The sequence below is a fragment of the Stylophora pistillata genome, chromosome 1 (assembly GCF_964205215.1).
Source record: "Stylophora pistillata chromosome 1, jaStyPist1.2, whole genome shotgun sequence".
Lineage (NCBI taxonomy): Eukaryota > Metazoa > Cnidaria > Anthozoa > Scleractinia > Pocilloporidae > Stylophora > Stylophora pistillata.
In genome coordinates, this window is record NC_142519.1 from 30724983 (window position 1) to 30743000 (window position 18018).

Here is an 18018-nt window from a genome sequence, read left to right on the forward strand (position 1 = left end):
AAACCGACAAATTTTAAAACACAGATCGCGCAACGATGGAAAGACAGGTGGGACTCCAAGGTGGATCGCGCGTGGATCACGCGATTTCAACCTGTGCTATCTCGTGTGACTCATGGGTTTTCTCACTTTGGAAAACATGACATATTTTGTTCTTGTTCAAGATACTTTGACTATGATTTATAACTTGATCTTGGATTTCACTAGGGATACATAAAGATTATGCATTATTTTCCTTGCATGTTGAAGAAAAAAATTGGGAAAATGTTTCAATGTTTGTGTCCACCTTTATGATAACTCCACAGTCAAGTCAAGTAAACGGAAAGCACCGAATTTCCTTCAAAGCTCGATCAAAATAAACCACTGCAGGTTTTAAAAGGAAGGATCCAGAAGTCGTGCAGAATGTTTTGATGACTAAACCTATCGATTACATTACTGACAAGGTGATCGAGCGCCCTCGCTGAAAAAAAGGTCCTTGCGCGTGTTATGATGACGGTCAACAAGGCGGAACAGAGTGCGCTAGTAGACTGGTACCTATTTGTTCCCGGCGGAAAAAGAAAAAGAAATTGAGAACCTGAAAAATAAGACTGTACCCGCCCTTCACATTGTTCACGTGATCATGCAGCGACCCGCGCGGTCACATGCGAATTAGTTGAAGAAGTCCTATGAATCACGAGCGGACCATATTTAGAACACTTAGCCGTATTCTGCTCTATTTTTTAATAGATTTTAGGAGCTAATTCACTGTATTTTTTGAGCGATATAGAGATGATTTTCTTTAAAGAATAGAAAACTCATAATAGTCGTTTTTCTGAGACAGGAGAACACCTTGAAAACAACAATGAAGCAAAAGCAAAACAAGAAAGGTTGAAGACGGAAGAGATTGACAAGTATTCCAAGAAAAAGAACTTAGAAAATTTTCCATATAGCAACGTTAACTTTTTTTGTCTCTAATATTTTACCAGGGATGTGACGCTGTAAAGTTGAGAAAATTTCAGCCTCTGGTCTGTTGTTTTCAATCTTACATTCGATATAGTTTTTTATATTGTTATCATTTCCTTCATTTTTTTTTGAAAGTGAAAATATGTCAGAAACTATCCCTTGGCGAAGGAGAGAATGGTTGCGGAGTTGAACCCTTTTTTAAAACTCACAAAGTGACAAAGTCAAAATTTTTCCTTGAAATATCAATACAAAATCAAGCAGACAAGTGAATAGAAAAAAAATATCAATTAGGGAATTACTAGTTGATACGTTACTAAGTTCTCCAAACTAACATCATCTGTTGTGTGGTAGGCAGTACAGAGAATTACTAATAAGATAGTGAAAGAAAGGGTTAAATAGCTTTACTGGGACTATACACTTCATTTACTTACTCTTTTGCGGTAGTGATGAAGACTCGCAAAATTGTCTTTAAAAGCAGAGTTATGAGGGTATGCTATTCCAATCAGAATCACGGTGTTTTACGATAAGACAGGACGAATAAGATTTCGCCAACTTATCATGTCTGCCATTTTATATGACTTTAGTCGGGCGGGCAATCATTTTTCAAAGTTAGAAGCGCTTTTAATGAGTCGAAGATTACAGCGGGTTAGCTTATTATAGTACACAAACATATTTACCGGTATGTTTCGGATACCTTACGTTCTAAGTCATGCGCACTGTTTCTACAAAAAACGGTTTGACTTTTTTTTACCTCTAATATTCTTGACGCCTGCGCCGTTAAACTTGAAATGCTAAGGCCAATGTCCATGCAGTGAGAGAAAATTGCTAATCATGAAATGTTCTGTTTCGTACTCAGAGTATGTAGAGAGAGGAATGCAAACATCAAGCTTACGTATTTTTAGGATGATTCGCCTCCATCTCCAGCGAAAACTTCCTCCATATCCCTTACTACGTTCCCGTTGACAACGTCGAAAAGGCAACCGTGACAGAAAATCTCAAAGCTGTTTGGCCTGTTGTTGCGGAATAATGCATGGAAAGCAAGAGATTATAATCTCTTAAGAGTAAGGGAACGACAACCTTTGAGACTGAAACCCTCATAAAGGTCTTAACACTAATGCAATTCCTCTATTGTTATTTCAAGATTACTCCCCTTCTCTTCCTGTGTGGCTAATTTTGTACTCGTCTAGATCACATGCAGTGGTATTCGCGAGGTATATCATATACCTTACGTTACTGCCGCTTACCGCCTCGCTTGTCTCCTGTAAAACCCAGAGTCTATTGACAATTTAAGAAGGGCCATAAGCAGCCTAGTTGTCTCGGTTTTCTAGTCTTTTGCGACGCAAATGATATAAGTGGTGGTCTGAAGCACCACGCATCCGTCCCTTGTCAGGAGCTCTGAGCATTCATTTCTCTCACTCTTGCTAATCAACACAACATAGAGTTTATCGTCGTGGAAGATAATAGGACCAGTAGACAATGTTGAACAGTCCGTAAAGAAGCGGAAATATTTTGCGCGCGTATTGGTCAATGTAATGAGGAGGTAACTGTTTCGTAGGTAGACCATCCAAAAAGGCATTGCTCGCGCAAGGAGTCTTTCTTCTCGATGCAGAAAGATTTTCGTGAAGGAAAACCCCTTTTCTCAGAGACAATCCTCCTGCCACTCCGTTCACAGGACGTTCTTTGTTATAGTTGAATGATTGCTGGTCCATCATCTCGGCAATGGAATTTGTTGGATTTGGTGTCGGAGGCTAAAGAGAAATTATTAATTGAACATTAGAGTGGAGCGAGTGTCGTGGAACCAAAATCAAAGCCAATCACGACGGCCAACCACAGCACGGAAATTATCACCAGGAGTCAAAGAGAAGACGAAGTAAAAACAAGTAACTACCTGAAGCGGGGGGAAACGCGTGTGAGCCCGTCGCGATTGGTTTTAGTTTCGAATCTGATTGGTTGAGAAAGTGTCGCGAGTTTTCTTGACCAATCACATTACGACATAAACTTAAGCCAAAGCAATCTTGGATTACCTTCGACACTGTTGAAAAATTGCTCTGCGTTATGATCAGTTTCGTTAATCAAAACAAACTCTACGACCAATAGGCATAGCAACGATCAATAACACCGAAGCAATCTGGGAGTACTTTCGACTCCATTGAAAACTTCTCTGAGTTATGATCAGTTTCGTTAGTCAAAACAAACTTTACGACCAACATAAATAAAGGGGAAAACTGTGGTGCTGCGTCGTAATTAACGACCTAAAGGCATGGCAACAATCAATAACAGCAATACATCACTTCATTGTTCTAAAGCTATGCATTACTTACAATTACACAGACAGAAAGGTATGTAATTAGCTTCTGGACGGAGATTTGAAGAAAACGTAAGGTGATGGGTAAAGCTATGTCTCCGCGTGAACGAATTCAACGACTGTTCTGTCTACACTAGCCTGATAATCGTGAAGGAACGCTCACTTAGCAATAATTTATCAGACATTACATGCAAGGAATTCCGACTTCTATCATTTGAACACCTGAATTCCAGACATTAATCTGATCATATTAATTTTTAAAAGTCAGACACGATAGGATTTACGTCTAAGTTAAGTTCATTACGGACAGAAATTAGGACGTAAGCTGACATTTCAAACAAAGATTGATCAATTGGCGACACTCACCGGCGCTAGACTTTGACTCCTTGCCAAGACAGATGCTGCTCTATCCGTGAAGTTTAAGACACACACGTACTCTACCATGCAGGATACGATAAAAGTAAGCGAAGATATCAAATAGTAATCTACAGCTTTCAGGTAGGAGATCCGTGGGAGACTGTTGTTAACTGATCCGAATAAGAACATGGTGCTGAGTATGCACGTGATCACAAGTGAAACTCGCGCGGGAACCGCGTGTCTGTCTATCCAGAAACTAAGCCACGAGAGGAAAACGAGGAACGCGGAAGGAATGAAATGTTGAAAAATGAAGTAAGTTGTTCGACGTTTGAGTGTGAAGGTTGCCTTCAAACTATCGAAGGACCCTTCGGAGGATAAAAAAATTAGAAAATTAAGCATAAAGGTATTTTACTAAAATAATAAAGATTTGGAAATGCAAATACAAGCAAAAACCAACGATAAAAACCGACGTTTCGGTGTCATCATGACATTTTTACTTCTCCTTGACAATGGCGTCATGATGACACCGAAACGTCGGTTTTTATCGTTGGTTTTTGCTTGTCTTTTCTTAATTCAACCGGATTTTTTAAGTGGCTTACAGTTGTAATTATAACAGCAGAATATAAATTACGCTTATCAAGTTGTCTAATGCATATTTGTTCGTGCTCTTTCGTTAAACCGGTTTCATTTTCCTATAATCCAGTTAACTGAATTAAGACGAAATTCTTCCTTCATAATGGATATTTCTTACTAAGCAAGGTATTGTTGAAAAGAAAGATGGGAAATGTTAAAATGGAAAAATTAAGACCGGCTCGTCTTGTAGAATAATTGGTAAGGCAGAAAGGGATCTATTGACACACAAACTCGCCCCTTCTTCTCCTCTGCTTTTCCCCCTGTGCCGCTCTCTTCCACCTCTCCCTCTTCCGCCTCTCCCTCTCCCCCTGTCTCCCGGTACCCCTCTCTCCCGCCTCTCCCTCTCCCCCTGTCTCCCGGTGTCCCTCTCTCCCGCCTCTCTCTCTCCCCCTGTCTCCCAGTGCCCCTCTCTCCGGCCTCTACCTCTCCCCCAGTCCCCCTGTGCTCCTCTATCCTCCTCCCACTGCACTTCCTTCCTCAAGTCCTCTCCCTCTCCCCTTCCAAAGTAATGCACTGAGCATCTCAAAGCCTCACCTTTGCTATTGGTATTAGCTTTCTTGGAAGTAACAATCTTTAGCATATCAAACTGCGCAAGCTCAGCTGCGAACACTTCAATAGCTTTGGAGCCTCGATTTTTCCAATTGTAGATGACGTCATCAACAGTATAGGCATCTACAATAATACAAACCTAGACCTATCACTAAAATTCTTATCATTCAGGAATAAAAAATATCCAAAACATGAGCAGACCGGCTGCAAAGTGTGAAAACTATCATCGACATAAGGAGAAAGGGGAATGGCGATCAATCATAAAGGCATAAAGAGGGTAGATTTCTAAAGAAGCTGTAGTGCTACGTCAGTCAATGGAGGGGGGTCTATTAAAAATAATATTGTTTATCAACTGACGTGCACTTGCTTACGGTAAATTGGCCAGCGCCCAATTTAAGAGTGCTTCAGAATAAATTAACAAGTGTCCAAACGCGATGTACATGTATACTTTAAAGTAGATATACTTACAGCTTTCTATTACTAGATCACAGTTCTGAGTGTCCAGAGGGAACAGCCTTAGATCCATATCGCACAGAGCAGTCAGTGTTATTCTAATAGGAGAAGAGAGTAGCCAATGAGTTTTCTATCTTTGCCTTGGACCAACTATTATGAGCTGTTGGTTGTCTTATGTTCAAGTGGATTATACATTGTTGTATTAAAAAATGCCCAAATTATCTAAAAAGGAATAAATGAGAACACTCGACAGGTGTCCGGCGCGAACATTTCAATAACACACAGCCCTCAAAATTAGTAACGACTGTCAACTCAGCCCCATTCATAGGTGCAGTAAATATGATTGTTTTCACTCTCCTTCGGAGTCGGAGTCGGAGTCGATTTAAAAACGTAGAGCGACACGACCTGACGAGAACCAAACCTGCGGAATCGGATTGTTGCAGTCGTAAGCCATCTGATGGACTGGGAACTCGCTTTGTAATTGGTTGGTTGTTCTCCTTCGTTTTTCCTGCGAGTCCAAAAATCTAGCTTTTCAATTGATCGTATGCGTTGGCGTCGTTAGCGGAAGTAGAAGAAGATGAAACTGCTTTGATTCTTCCGAAGCCAAACCTTCGAGCCTATGACTCCGCTAAGACTCCGATTATCGATTTTCACTAGGTCGTCTAGTTACGACTCCGACTACAACTATTACTCCTTTGCTGGCGAAAACCTAGCCTCAAAGAATGAGTCTGTGGGTACCTCTGACTACCCTTTCCCCTGCCTACTTCCCCCACCCCCTTCCACCTACTCCTTCTTCTATCTACTCCCGCCCCCTACACCCAACCCAAATGCTGCGGAGAAAAATGATGTGCTATGGTAACTTAATAACTAGTATGCCTGGCCTCTAATTGCCAAATGGGTGTTGGTGTAAGACACCAATACAAGAAAATTCGGTCTACGCCCTTGTTACGTCACGTTGAAGCACTGTTTTACCTGGCGCTGTAGTAAATACTTCCATCTTTAGATATCCTCAGTCGCATGTTATCTCTACTGACTGAGTGATAATTGGAATTCTTCACGTTTTGGAAATACGTGTCAGGCGTCCATATTCCTTTTCCCAGTTTTCTGGGATCTAAAGCAGCGTTAAAAACTTTGTCTTGTCCATGCGCCAATCGCGGATCTTTCCACCACTGTCTAAAGAATATGTCTATTGTATAGTCCTTATGAAAGAGAAAGATAAAATCATTGTTGCATAAACGTTACATAAATTATGCCAATGATTACTACCTTACATAACCATAAACAGGAAAAATAGACATATTTTTAACTTTCATCTTCCCAAGATTCTTCCACTGAATAGTTTTTAAGTGGAGCACGAGGATCGTGGATGCCAATCTAGCTTTCCTTTCTGTATACAAGCGAGCACATAATAAGTTACCAAAATACCATTTCGTCCTGTCTCCAACAGACTTACCCGTTAAAAGCTCCGACGCCTACATGGCACTGAAGCACTTTCTACTTTCGTCTTCTTTCGCTCTGACCTGGTACAGATAGTTAGAGAAATTGAATCGCAGTGACTTTTTCTATGTAACTTACCATATCTTCTTCTCTGATTTTTCCAAAAGCCATTAGTTTAAACTCGATGAGTACTTCAACGGGAGGTCCTGCGAAATAGGTAATACGGCCAGGACTGTTTCAGTTCATGGTATCATTATTATCCCTATGAATAATTATCATCTAATTTCTCCTTCGAATATCCCCACCCACCCCTCCCCCCCCCCCCCGAATCACATATGAAGGTCACGAGAAGAAAGGAATTGATCGCCAACCAAAAAAGGCCCTTGCCGGATTTTTAAAAAAATTCTCTTTGTTAGCACCTTCAAAAAAAAGTAAAGAAAAAAGCATGGAGAATATGCATACTGACATTAGGGTTAAGGGATTTTGTAGCTATCTCTCATTTTTCTACGACCTTTGAAACTTGTGAGGCAAGCTTTGATGTCTCTTAAAATAAGACAAGGAAAGCACTGAAAAATCTGACAATTCGTGGTCCTTAAACGACTGACAAATGCGAAGGCACGAAATACTAGTGTTCAGGAGAACGTGACGTTGCGTTACATTTATGGCATTTTTAAAATGAGTGACAGGGATCAAATGTCAAGTACTTTTACTTCGTTCGAGATTTTGCCTGGTGTAGATCGAGTATTTGCCGTGGAGGTCTGGTTCTTAGTCAAAATAAAGTAAAACGTTGTGTTTAACCACGGATTTATTGAGTCGTTCTTAACAACTAGAACCGTGCGTGGTATGAGAACTGGTAATTTGCATGTAACGCTAAGGAAAGAAGTCAAATACATCAACATCAACAACAACAACGAAAAAAAGGTATTTTGCGAGAAGACTTACCCGTGTCGTTTGGACGAACATTTTTATCGTAATGTTTCAGTCGTTTGCCGATTAAATGAGATACTTTAGCGTAAGAGTCGTCGGGAAACCGGGTTGCTATTCAAAGGAATGAAAAGATGTCATTATTATCATTTCCCAAGCTGTAATGATGACAACTGATGAAAAAGGATGCGGTCCTACTAAAATATCCTCCAAGAAGGCAATTTGAATAAGGGAGCGGTCTTTATCTATCACTAATAATTTAATAATTTAATATTTATATTGCGCATATTAACATGTGGATATGATCAAATGCGCATCACAACGCTTTTCCGGGGGACTTTGGCCGGACTGCATCAGCAGTTTACAAACAATCGAAGGAAACTTATTTAAAGATGCCCCCTCCCCCACCAATTCCCAGTAAACAGGCCAGACCACATCACAGTAATCTCGTGAGTGGGTCCTTTAACGTCCCCTGCCTAACCAAATCAACTAATTAATAGATGCAAGAGACGGGACCCACGGTTTATTCATCCTTATCCGAGAAGACTAGAATGTCTATCTATTTCTTGATATTAAAGAAAGGTAGCGCATTCTCCTCAGTTAGACCTTGAGTGTTGGTCCGGCCGAGGCTCGAACCAACGACCTCGATCTCCCGCACAACAGTCCAGCGCTCTAACCAATTAAGCTAACCGGGAGGTTCAATTGGTTAGCACCTAAGATGGGGGGACGGAGGAGGGAGGGGATTTCGAAAGATTTTGGTGGAGTCACGATTAAAATTTCTGATACCTCATTAGGCTCTGATGATCACTCCTCGCTGGCCGTTAATTGGCAATCAAGAGCAAGACAAGAACATCTAACTTTCTCTGTTTGAAGCTATCTAGCTATCTTTTTAGCTGGGTACACGATATACCTCTTTTTTTGTTGCTTCCTGCCAAAGTACTATTTAAACTCCTAGGCAGTCGTTTGAAACCAGCTCCCGGGACGCTCCTGATGATAAAGTCATAAATGGTTAGGTGGGATGGGTGGGTAGGGATGGCATTTGTCTGCACAAGCATTCAGTGAATAGTTCGCAAGCTAAAGGTATATCTGTTCAGTGATAGACCCCAGCTAATACCCTGTAAAATATGTGTCAAATGCTGCTTGATATTGGGTAACACATCTTCCATCCAAGGCCCTGATTCAACTTTCAGGTGAAAACCATTCACAAGGCTAACCCCTAATAATAACCACCAACGTATAATTCCGGATTATAGCTAATTGCCTTACTAGCTCCTCCCTCGACCTCAAGAACTATTGTATTGTTTTCCCGACGAAACGCCACACAAAAGATGAAGTGGTAATCATGTAGACTTGTCGGATGCGTTAAGATCTATCCTAAGTCCCGTCTACATGCAAAAGCAATGTTAAGTAAAGTATTATTGGGGTATATTTTTACATGTAATTAAAAAAGGCTATTTAAGGCGATTTCTGAATTGTAGACTGCATTTCGAAGGCCATTCACGTCGCAACATGTTCCAAATACAGATAGTATGCAAGCATCATTAATAATCATGTCACCTACGTATATCTCTTCATTCAAAAATGAAAAATGGAATCAAGGTAAAATCACAATGGTTCAGTTTATGTTGAACACATTCTAAGGTAAGGTTTGTATTAAACATATTGACGGCTCTCTGACTTTGTTATCCCATCATTCGTAATTAAAAATTTGCAGTCACTGGCAAGATTTTTTAAAGTAACATGTTGGATGCGTGGAAAAGTTTGTTTCGATTGTTTTTTCAGTCGAGTTATTACTGTTGTTGTTGTTTCTTTAAAACACCCAAGTCCTGCAGGATTTTACCGAAACACAAGCTGCACCATGGGGGTGTCAATACTTTTTAATTCATGCACATTCCGTGATAAAGTGGTCACTGCGGTTAGTTGAATTTACAATGCGGGTCCCCATAAATATCGCTTTAAGACACAACAAATAATACTTGAACAGTTTATCTTAAGGATTACTTTCAAGTCCGTCACGGATACGCTCTCACCTTTCTACAAAAGATCAGTGCAAAAGTATTCGAGACTTCGAATAATATATCGAGCTAATATAAGAATTTCCGATGTCTTTTGACTTCGGAAATTCTTATTTTAAAGGCCTCCATTTCCAAAGGCAATGTTGAAATCCAGAGAAAAGAGTGCTATGGATAACATTCAACAATGTACTAAGGTGGAATAGGGCGGCGCACATCAGTAGTGCTCCCATACATATCCAATACACACATTAGATTCTGAACGTACCCCAAGATCTACAGAGTCATCAATTCCGTTGTTTCTGCTCCATGAAAAATCTAAAATTATGGAATTTCGTGCGACATGCGCGCTTCTCAGAACTAATCAGTAAAAACTATATGAAAACTGTTGACTAATAATAATAATAATAATAATAATAAAAGTCTTTATTAAGCACTCTAAACAACAAACGCGTTTAGTTACAATGATATGAAATCAGCAAGTATAAAACTAATGAACTAACTAAATTACTGACTAACCAGTAAGAGAACAAACATCTATTAATAAAAGTCCTTTTGAAACGTTCAGTTCTGACAAGCGGGAGAATATAATTATGGCGCCTCTTACGTAGCGTAACCATTGGTCGCTCTGGTGGCAAAAGGTCATCTAAAGCTGTTGTAAAATCGCTGTCGGTGATCTTGGCCCACAACTTCTTATCTTTTAGAATAATAATATTTTCAATCGAAAAAAGCTCTTTACAATAGCCAAGCTTAAAAGCTCTCTTGAACAGCCTGTCTATGCGACTCAGATAATTATGATAATACGCGCAGCCCCATACTTCTACAGCATATGTAAATATAGGTAGAATAAGACTGATAAAAAGAAGATGAAGATGACTAGGTAGACTATTGTATGTAATGGCCTCTGGCTCGGTAATGAAGAGACCGACATAACACAATTTTTCTACTTTCAAAGTTTGTGTGGAGGCGCGGTGGTCTCATGGTTAGTGCGCTCGACTCCGGATCGAGTGGTCCGGGTTCGAGCCCCTGCCGGGACATTGCGTTGTGTTTTTAGGCAAGACACTTTACTCTCACAGTGCCTCTCTCCACCCAGGTGTACTGGCATCCCATCCAGGGGGGAGTAGAAATACTCCTAGTCGCTTCATGCTACAGAAACCGGAGTTAAGCACCGGCCTAATGGGCCACTAGGCTCGTAAACAGACTTTACTTACTTTACTTTTGCTGATTTTGGGCAAGTGGTTTTAGAACGGCTGATAAAGCGCACAAACTGAAAGCAATTCAGTCAAGTAAAAATACGTAACCAAGACCATGTCATCAGTTTTACGCGGATTTAATTTTAGGATAAAAATTTCAAAGAAACATACTTGTAAAATGAATTCAGAATAGTCAAGTATACCCTCAAACCTCATTTTAAGATGGAGAAAGTATTCTCAAAGAATTCCCACAAATAAAAAAGAAAAAAACAAACAAACAAACAACAAGGGTGGGTGAAAAATATTAGGAAGAAAATGTACAGCAAACGATGCTCGGGGGGTGAATTTTAAGCAAATGACTTCATAATGTGTTTGAGCTCTTCGGATTATCAAACATCATGTTAGAAAGAGGGGATACTGCAATCCAGTCTGAAACCATAGAGAATACATTCAACTTAAATTTGGCTAGCATTTTATACCGAGAAAATATGACGTCATCGATTGGCCACATAAAATAAGTGCCGAGAAATTGAGATAAAATTGAGGAGTTTTCTAATGAAAAATGACGAAGTGAAGAGAGTACCGTACGTAAATCGTACGCTTATCAGAAATACGTGCTGGGCCGCCGGCTGTGAATGATCGCGTTCTCTCCTCCATATCTGCGTGAGTGGCAGGCTTAAAGTTATCAATGAATAAAGGCTGATAGTTTCTAAAGAAACTGTTTGGGGCTGCGTCGGTGGGGGTAACGAAATAATTTGAATATATCAACAAAGTTGAAATGGTAAATTGGCCACCGTTACGATTATAAAAGCTGACGTTTCGAGCGTTAGCCCTTCGTCGGAGCGAATAGAGGAATTTTGGGTTGTGTGTGCTTTTAAAAGGCAGAAAAAAAAGAGCTACATCATTGGTGGGAAAATAACGTAGCTCCATTTTCTGCCTTTAAAAGCACACACAACCCACACTTTCTCTATTCGCTCCGACGAAGGGCTAACGCTCGAAACGTCAGCTTTTATAATCGTAACGGTGGCCAATTTAACATTTCAACTTTGTTGATATATTCAAATTATTAAAGTTATCATGTTGGTATCAAGCAGCGAAAGAGCTATTTTTTTTTGGAGCAAATCATTTACATCTTACGTCATTTAGTTTTGAAAATAACGAACTTTGAATTCAGCTCTTGTTTAAGAAGTTTCTGTTGTGTTTGCCATGTTTTAAATTCTAAGGTTAGTTTGAACACAGCTCCAGCTTGGGGCCTACATATATACATTATAAGATATAGAATATAGAATGCGAACAAACCTGGCTTGGAAATTAGGTTATCATGTGACTTCCTTGGGTAGGTCCGTAAAAACGACCGTCCTTTCGTCTGTCCGTTCGTACTCAAGATTGTAAAGCCTTTTACAGGAAAACTGCTTAATTGTATTCTCGTTCAAAAACTACGAAAAGAACGCTCTGCTTTCAGACTCAGTAAAATACATAAAACCGTATGTTTAATGTAGAGGTGGCGCCATTACAAAAGTACATCGTAATACCTTGAAATACCTTATATTTTCAGCATCGGTATCTCATATTTTGAATTGAAGCTCGTTATGTACTTCTTCGTTATAATATTAGGAAAGTATAATTGTGAAAAAAGGGAATCCGGTCACTTATTGAGTTCGTGGTTGTGATCTGTTGGACTCGTTAGAGCTTTGTCCTGCAGAATCATCCACAGTTTTATGGAAAGTGACTCTACAAATTACAAAAAGCTGAAAAATGAGTATTTCTGAAGATGTTTTCAGAGTATTCATTCAGGTGGGGAAAAATGTCAAAAAGCTATTCAAAAGAAACAGATTGTCTTTCAACTTGTAACTAAAGAAATTGCAAATATTTTGATGTACATGAAATAACGTGTAAATTGAAAGGAAAAATGACCGCTTTTGTAGCAGGTCAGTTCATTTACCTTGATATGCTTAACTGGGAGCGGAAAACAAGGAAAGTGCTGCATTAAAAAATACCCAACACTTCATTTCATTTGCAATGATAAACAATTCATAAATTCTTAAAGAAGCGAATTTTTAATAATACTCTCCGGTTCTATATTTAGGCACACGTCAAGAATTATCGAAATGTTTGTGCTTTAAAAATTCACTTTCACCTAGATTTTTCAGTCCCTTATCTATTGACGTTCACGATCAGACAGATAATGGTTAGAGTGGGCAGAAAATTCGCTTTACATTTACATCCAGAAATGAACCCTCTTACATTGGGTCTACGACGGGGAAAAAACGTGTTTCCAAACAAGTTTTGTCGTTTAAATTGAAATCCATTGATCTCAAATTCTTGATTTACACGCCCCTATTCATATTTGAACAATGTAAAATAAAAACACCAAAAATAAACTTTTATAAAACGTTATTAATGTCCTCATCTTAAACGTGCGAGCTTTCTGTGTAGCAATTTTTTCTATGAAAAATCTTCCATTTGAATACTTAGCGTTAGAGTTGAATATCGTTGGAGAAAATTCGACATGGTTTCTAGCGAGGAAGGGAAGTCGCTCTGAAGTACTTAAATTTCTTAATATACTACGCATTGTTCGTGCCATTATTCAGATATTAGAGTCTTGCTATAACTAAATTACTTCCATTATTGGTCTTAAAAAGGTTTGACAAAACACACGGGCGACTGTTGAGTTCTTTCACTTTGACATTTTTGTACGTTCACTTCTGAGCGGTAAGTTTGAATTCAAACTTCAGATAAATAGGGTGATTGTTTTGTAAACTTCGGCCATTTTTCTGGTCAGCTTGGCGTCTCACGCTGTTTCTAGTAAAACTAAAAAACAAGGGCGAGAATCGCTGCCGGTATTTACGTGTAACACGCGTTGAAAATATCGAAACAGCAAGGAAAAGGGTAAAGGAAATCCCACTAGTTTCTTCAGTCCAAATCTGGATAGTCTTAAGGACCTTCTCTAGATAATTAAACGGATACTCAGTCTGAGTTTTTCTCATTACTTACCTCGTTAGTAGTCCGTGTAAGACTGTCGCAATTAGGAACCACATTACGACAGTTCCCTTTCTCATTGTAAACGAAACTCTCATACCCCTTTGAGCGGCTTCTCTAAGGAGAGATAACAAGTGTTAGTGTAAATACTTAGCTGTTAGTGTAATAGAGCGACTGTATGTTCAATGAAAGGCTCTTTTTTTGAGAGAAGCTTCAACTCACTGTGTTCTTAACTAGAATCTCTCAACAGCTATTAATATCAATAAGATTCATTTTTCTACATCGTTTCCTATTGGCCAGAGAACCTAAACATCCTTTTTCACGCTTATTGGCTGACAGGTGTAAATTGCCTAAAACACATTTAATTAAAAATAAGTAACGCTACAAGGTATAAGTCTATTGAAAATGCATTACTAAGTCGGCTCTTCGGGAATGGGAGATTGAAACAAAAAGCACCTATCAACTGAATACCACTAATAGTTAAGAAAACCATAAAATTTAATTGCGTTGTTTACTGCATAGGAAATGTCTCGAATTCGTTTCAGTCAAAACGTTTCTTTGAGTCATTACCAATGTTAATAATTTAGTAGTTATGTAGCGTTCGGTTCGTAGCATAGCCAAAGCTTATTTTCCAACGATCGTATTAAAACAAACCTTTAAAATCTAGAGAGGTTTGTTTTCGCTACGAAAGGGATACATTTCTGTTAATATTATTGAAGTGACAGATGCTGTAATTTGTAACAAGACAAACTTTGTAAATAAGATATTTGCCACGATTAGTGTCGAATAAATAGAAAATTCTAGAATATATCGATTTTCGATTGTGATTAGCGTCTTGTGTGATACACTTACCGCTAGCCGAGAGCAGGACAAATTAAACACACTATTAAACCATTAATGGTCAGGTAAAAATAATAAAGACTTCATCGGAAGTGAGTCAGATAAGTACAAAATGAATAGAGAATTCGCATCTTACTAGCAATCTTGAGAATTAGATTTGCGCGTTTTGAATGATGTACTGGAACTTTCCATGAATTAATGAAATTTTCTTCCATAACTGTTCGTAAATCATACAACAACCGACGGAATTTGACGATTCGACATACATTGGGGATAATTTTTGTATGCTTACGTATATAGTGACGTCATAAGAGTATTTACCAACAATTACAAAGACATTTTATTTATTTCAATATTCAAGCACAGCTGACGTTTCCAACATTTGAGGTTCAGTCTGGGTCAAGGGACGGGGTCAGAATCGTGTCAGAGGTTACAACCCAAAGTGGTCAGTTATAAAGGGTAAACTTGTTCGGAAAACTGACCTCTGAAAAGCTCTTTCAATGATTTTCTTAGAAAAAATAAACACTGTTTGATACAAACGACCTTCACTCCGTGTACAAAACCTATACATTTGAAGCTTTACACATACGTTTCTAAAGACCTCTCCTCGTCTCATTTACTCCGCTTAACTGAAAAAAAAAAACAGTTTCAATGAAAGAAATTGAACTTGACCCTTACTTTAGAAAAAGGCACAAAGGAAGATATAGAGGTTTTCAAATTTTCGAGGTTAGTGATAAATAAATACTCATTTATTAGCGAAGCTCAATTGCATCTTGTTATCATTCTAAACTCAACCCAAAACATTTGTTGCGTACTGATAATTGTGCTTGATTTGTCCAGTACATGTACATCATTATAAAAAAAATCCATCGATTTATTAAATCGACCAGTTTTAAAGTGGTATTCGTGATACAATCAAAAAAACATTTAACAACCGTAATTGCTCTTAACGCTAAAATCAATTAAGGGGAACGTTTTGGCTCTGTTATGTTTTGCATTGTGCAATAAGTAGTCAAACGACAATTTTTTTTTTATCTTTTCCTATCTTTCATTAGCGAGCCAATTTACATCGATAATTGAGAAAGGAAAGAAAATTCCATTGGTTTTAATAGCAACGAAGTTTTTCCTTTTTCGAATTATTCCCAAAAATAGTAGAACTACCGATGACAGAGATAGTACGAGCGCGCTGAGTGGTCAAAAAGCTGTCGTTTACACACTCGAATATTTTATAAATCATTCCCCACTAGCCCGTAATTTACGAGCTTTTCTCGTAATCTTCCAAATTCCTGCGTGGGTTATTACGCCAGTAAACCGAAATAAAGTGCGTTCTTTTGCTTAACTTACTTTCCTTTCGCCTTGAATTAAAAGAGGAAAAGTCATTAACCGAAAAAAATGTTTGCGTAATGCACCGTCTTAAAGTCTCTTGCAAAGGAATAAATATGTCTTCAAGACAAATGATTAAACTTCGGTTATCAATCAAAAATATCAATTCAGAACATGCTCTCAAAGGAAAATATGCTAAGAACTCCAGCTTTGTTTCTCGAAACTCGAAAAGATTCCTATTGATGTTGTCTTTTGCATTTCTAATATCCTTTTATATCGGAATCTAATTTAGCCCGAGGTCGATGGGAAAGAAACGTAACGAAGACGTATTTTCCCTTTCCTCAACCGTGAACATCGCTTGCCATAATAATCAAATTTCATATATGAAAAAAAGAAAAGAATTCACCACAATAGGGCTTTTCGAGGTTCACTTGAGTTTAAATTTTAAACAATGCAAATGATTAAAAATGAAGGCTGGCCGAAAAAGTTGGCCATTTTAAATAGATTATGCTCCATTTCCTCTTTCTCTTAAAAGGGTAAAACCTTCCTACGGCAGTGACGAGAAGCACATGGTTGCGAATAAGTTTACAAAACCGGACATTGGTTTGTCTTGGAGGCGTGAAATCAAACAAAACGAAGATTTTTTTATGCCTGAAGTTAAAAACGATTAATTGATATAGCCATTGGTAATAAAAAAATCACCATTTACTTTTCTTCGAAACGAAGAAGATTGATATAATAAAAATATACGCCAGCGAACTTATCATGCATGATAATACAAATTGAAATCTTTTTTTTATAATTGCCGAATAACATAAGGCGCACTGCAGTGAAATTCAATAGAGAACTGTCTTTCCTTAGCCTGTAATAGTGAAATTACTTTAAAACCTTGACTCGCTCAACAAAAAGAGACGATGTGATGTCGTTAGCAAACTGTCAAACTACTAAAAGTTCTTACCTCAAGCAAGGAAAATATTGTCAGTAGTTTTGTAGTTTGGACTTCAGGCGTCCTCTCGTCACCTTTCAGTGGCGAGACAAGCTCAAATGAACTTCAAAATAGCGGGAGATATCAGCTAAATGGATTTTCCTTACAAAACGATTGGCTTTTAAACTTCAAAACAACATCGCGCAGATGTCTTAGAAATAATTGCACATGGTAAATCAGCCACAAGCAAATGAGAAATACACGTTTTAGCAGTAATGTTTTTGTTAATTCACGTTCATGAAGTCACCGTGGCTGTGGTGAAGTAACCCATTTTGGGCAGAATCAGTAATTGCAAAACTGAATCGAATTCAAGTTTAGAGATATTAAAGTTATCTTCTTTTCTGAGACTTAGACCGCATTCGCTGAGTCGATATTTTCCTACGAGAGGTATCTAACAAGACATCACGATAAGCTTAGAATAACTCATAAGAACTCTTAAAATTACAAGGTATTTACTTAAGTAGATAACATATCAACGGGAAATCAAAGAGAAAAAAACCGCAATAACTGTTAATAATAACATCAACACTAGCTTATGTAATTCAAAGAAAACCGACCGAAAAAATATATAGCATACTTAAAATTTCATTCCACGCAAATCCAGATCCAAAAACATACTTAGAGAACGCATATTTTTAAAAGAGCAAGCAATCTATTCACCATAAGTCAAACTGAAGATTTGTACTCGTATTGTTGTTGGAAGACGGACTTAACACGCGGTTAAAGGGGAGTCGGTATTCCTTTGTTGGAACTTGGCTAATAATACTACGAGACCTACCTTAAACTCAAGATGGTTAGCAGTCTTGCTTTTGAGACCACAAACAGAGAACAAAGGTTTCCTTTGTTTGGTTTTTTCTTTTTTTTCTCTTTTCTACGCTTGGCTTTAGGAGGAACCACTAACTGGAAGCGTTATAATTGTAGGCGACTACAACGGTGTGTGCGTGATTTCCTATTGCGGATTTAAGATAACCCGCAGTGATTTATTGACGATATAAACCCATTACGGTGATTTTTAAATGTCAGTTTTTTTCCCCGTTTAAACATTTAATATTTAGGTGTAATTTAAGATTATTTCGGGGAAACACGTCC

General features: G+C 38.3%; 1 protein-coding gene across 5 annotated transcripts; it reads right to left on the reverse strand.

Annotated features, from left to right (window-relative positions):
• Positions 1-1152: 1152 nt before the first annotated feature.
• Positions 1153-17965, reverse strand: LOC111331791 (glycine receptor subunit alphaZ1-like). Of its 5 annotated transcripts, none has more exons than XM_088748371.1 (11): positions 17708-17965; positions 15211-15250; positions 13797-13898; positions 8508-8584; positions 7616-7711; positions 6812-6879; positions 6209-6435; positions 5252-5334; positions 4769-4906; positions 3611-3966; positions 1153-2687 (listed from the first exon to the last, which is right to left on the reverse strand). In XM_088748371.1, the coding sequence occupies exons 3-11, from the start codon at positions 13877-13879 to the stop codon at positions 2382-2384; spliced, it is 1434 nt and encodes a 477-aa protein (XP_088604497.1). In that variant the 5' UTR covers positions 13880-13898; positions 15211-15250; positions 17708-17965; the 3' UTR covers positions 1153-2381. The 5 variants fall into 5 exon arrangements, with proteins under 5 accessions (XP_088604497.1, XP_088604489.1, XP_088604508.1 ...); XM_088748363.1 differs by lacking the exon at positions 17708-17965 and adding an exon at positions 16903-17016; XM_088748382.1 differs by lacking the exon at positions 15211-15250.
• Positions 17966-18018: the final 53 nt, after the last annotated feature.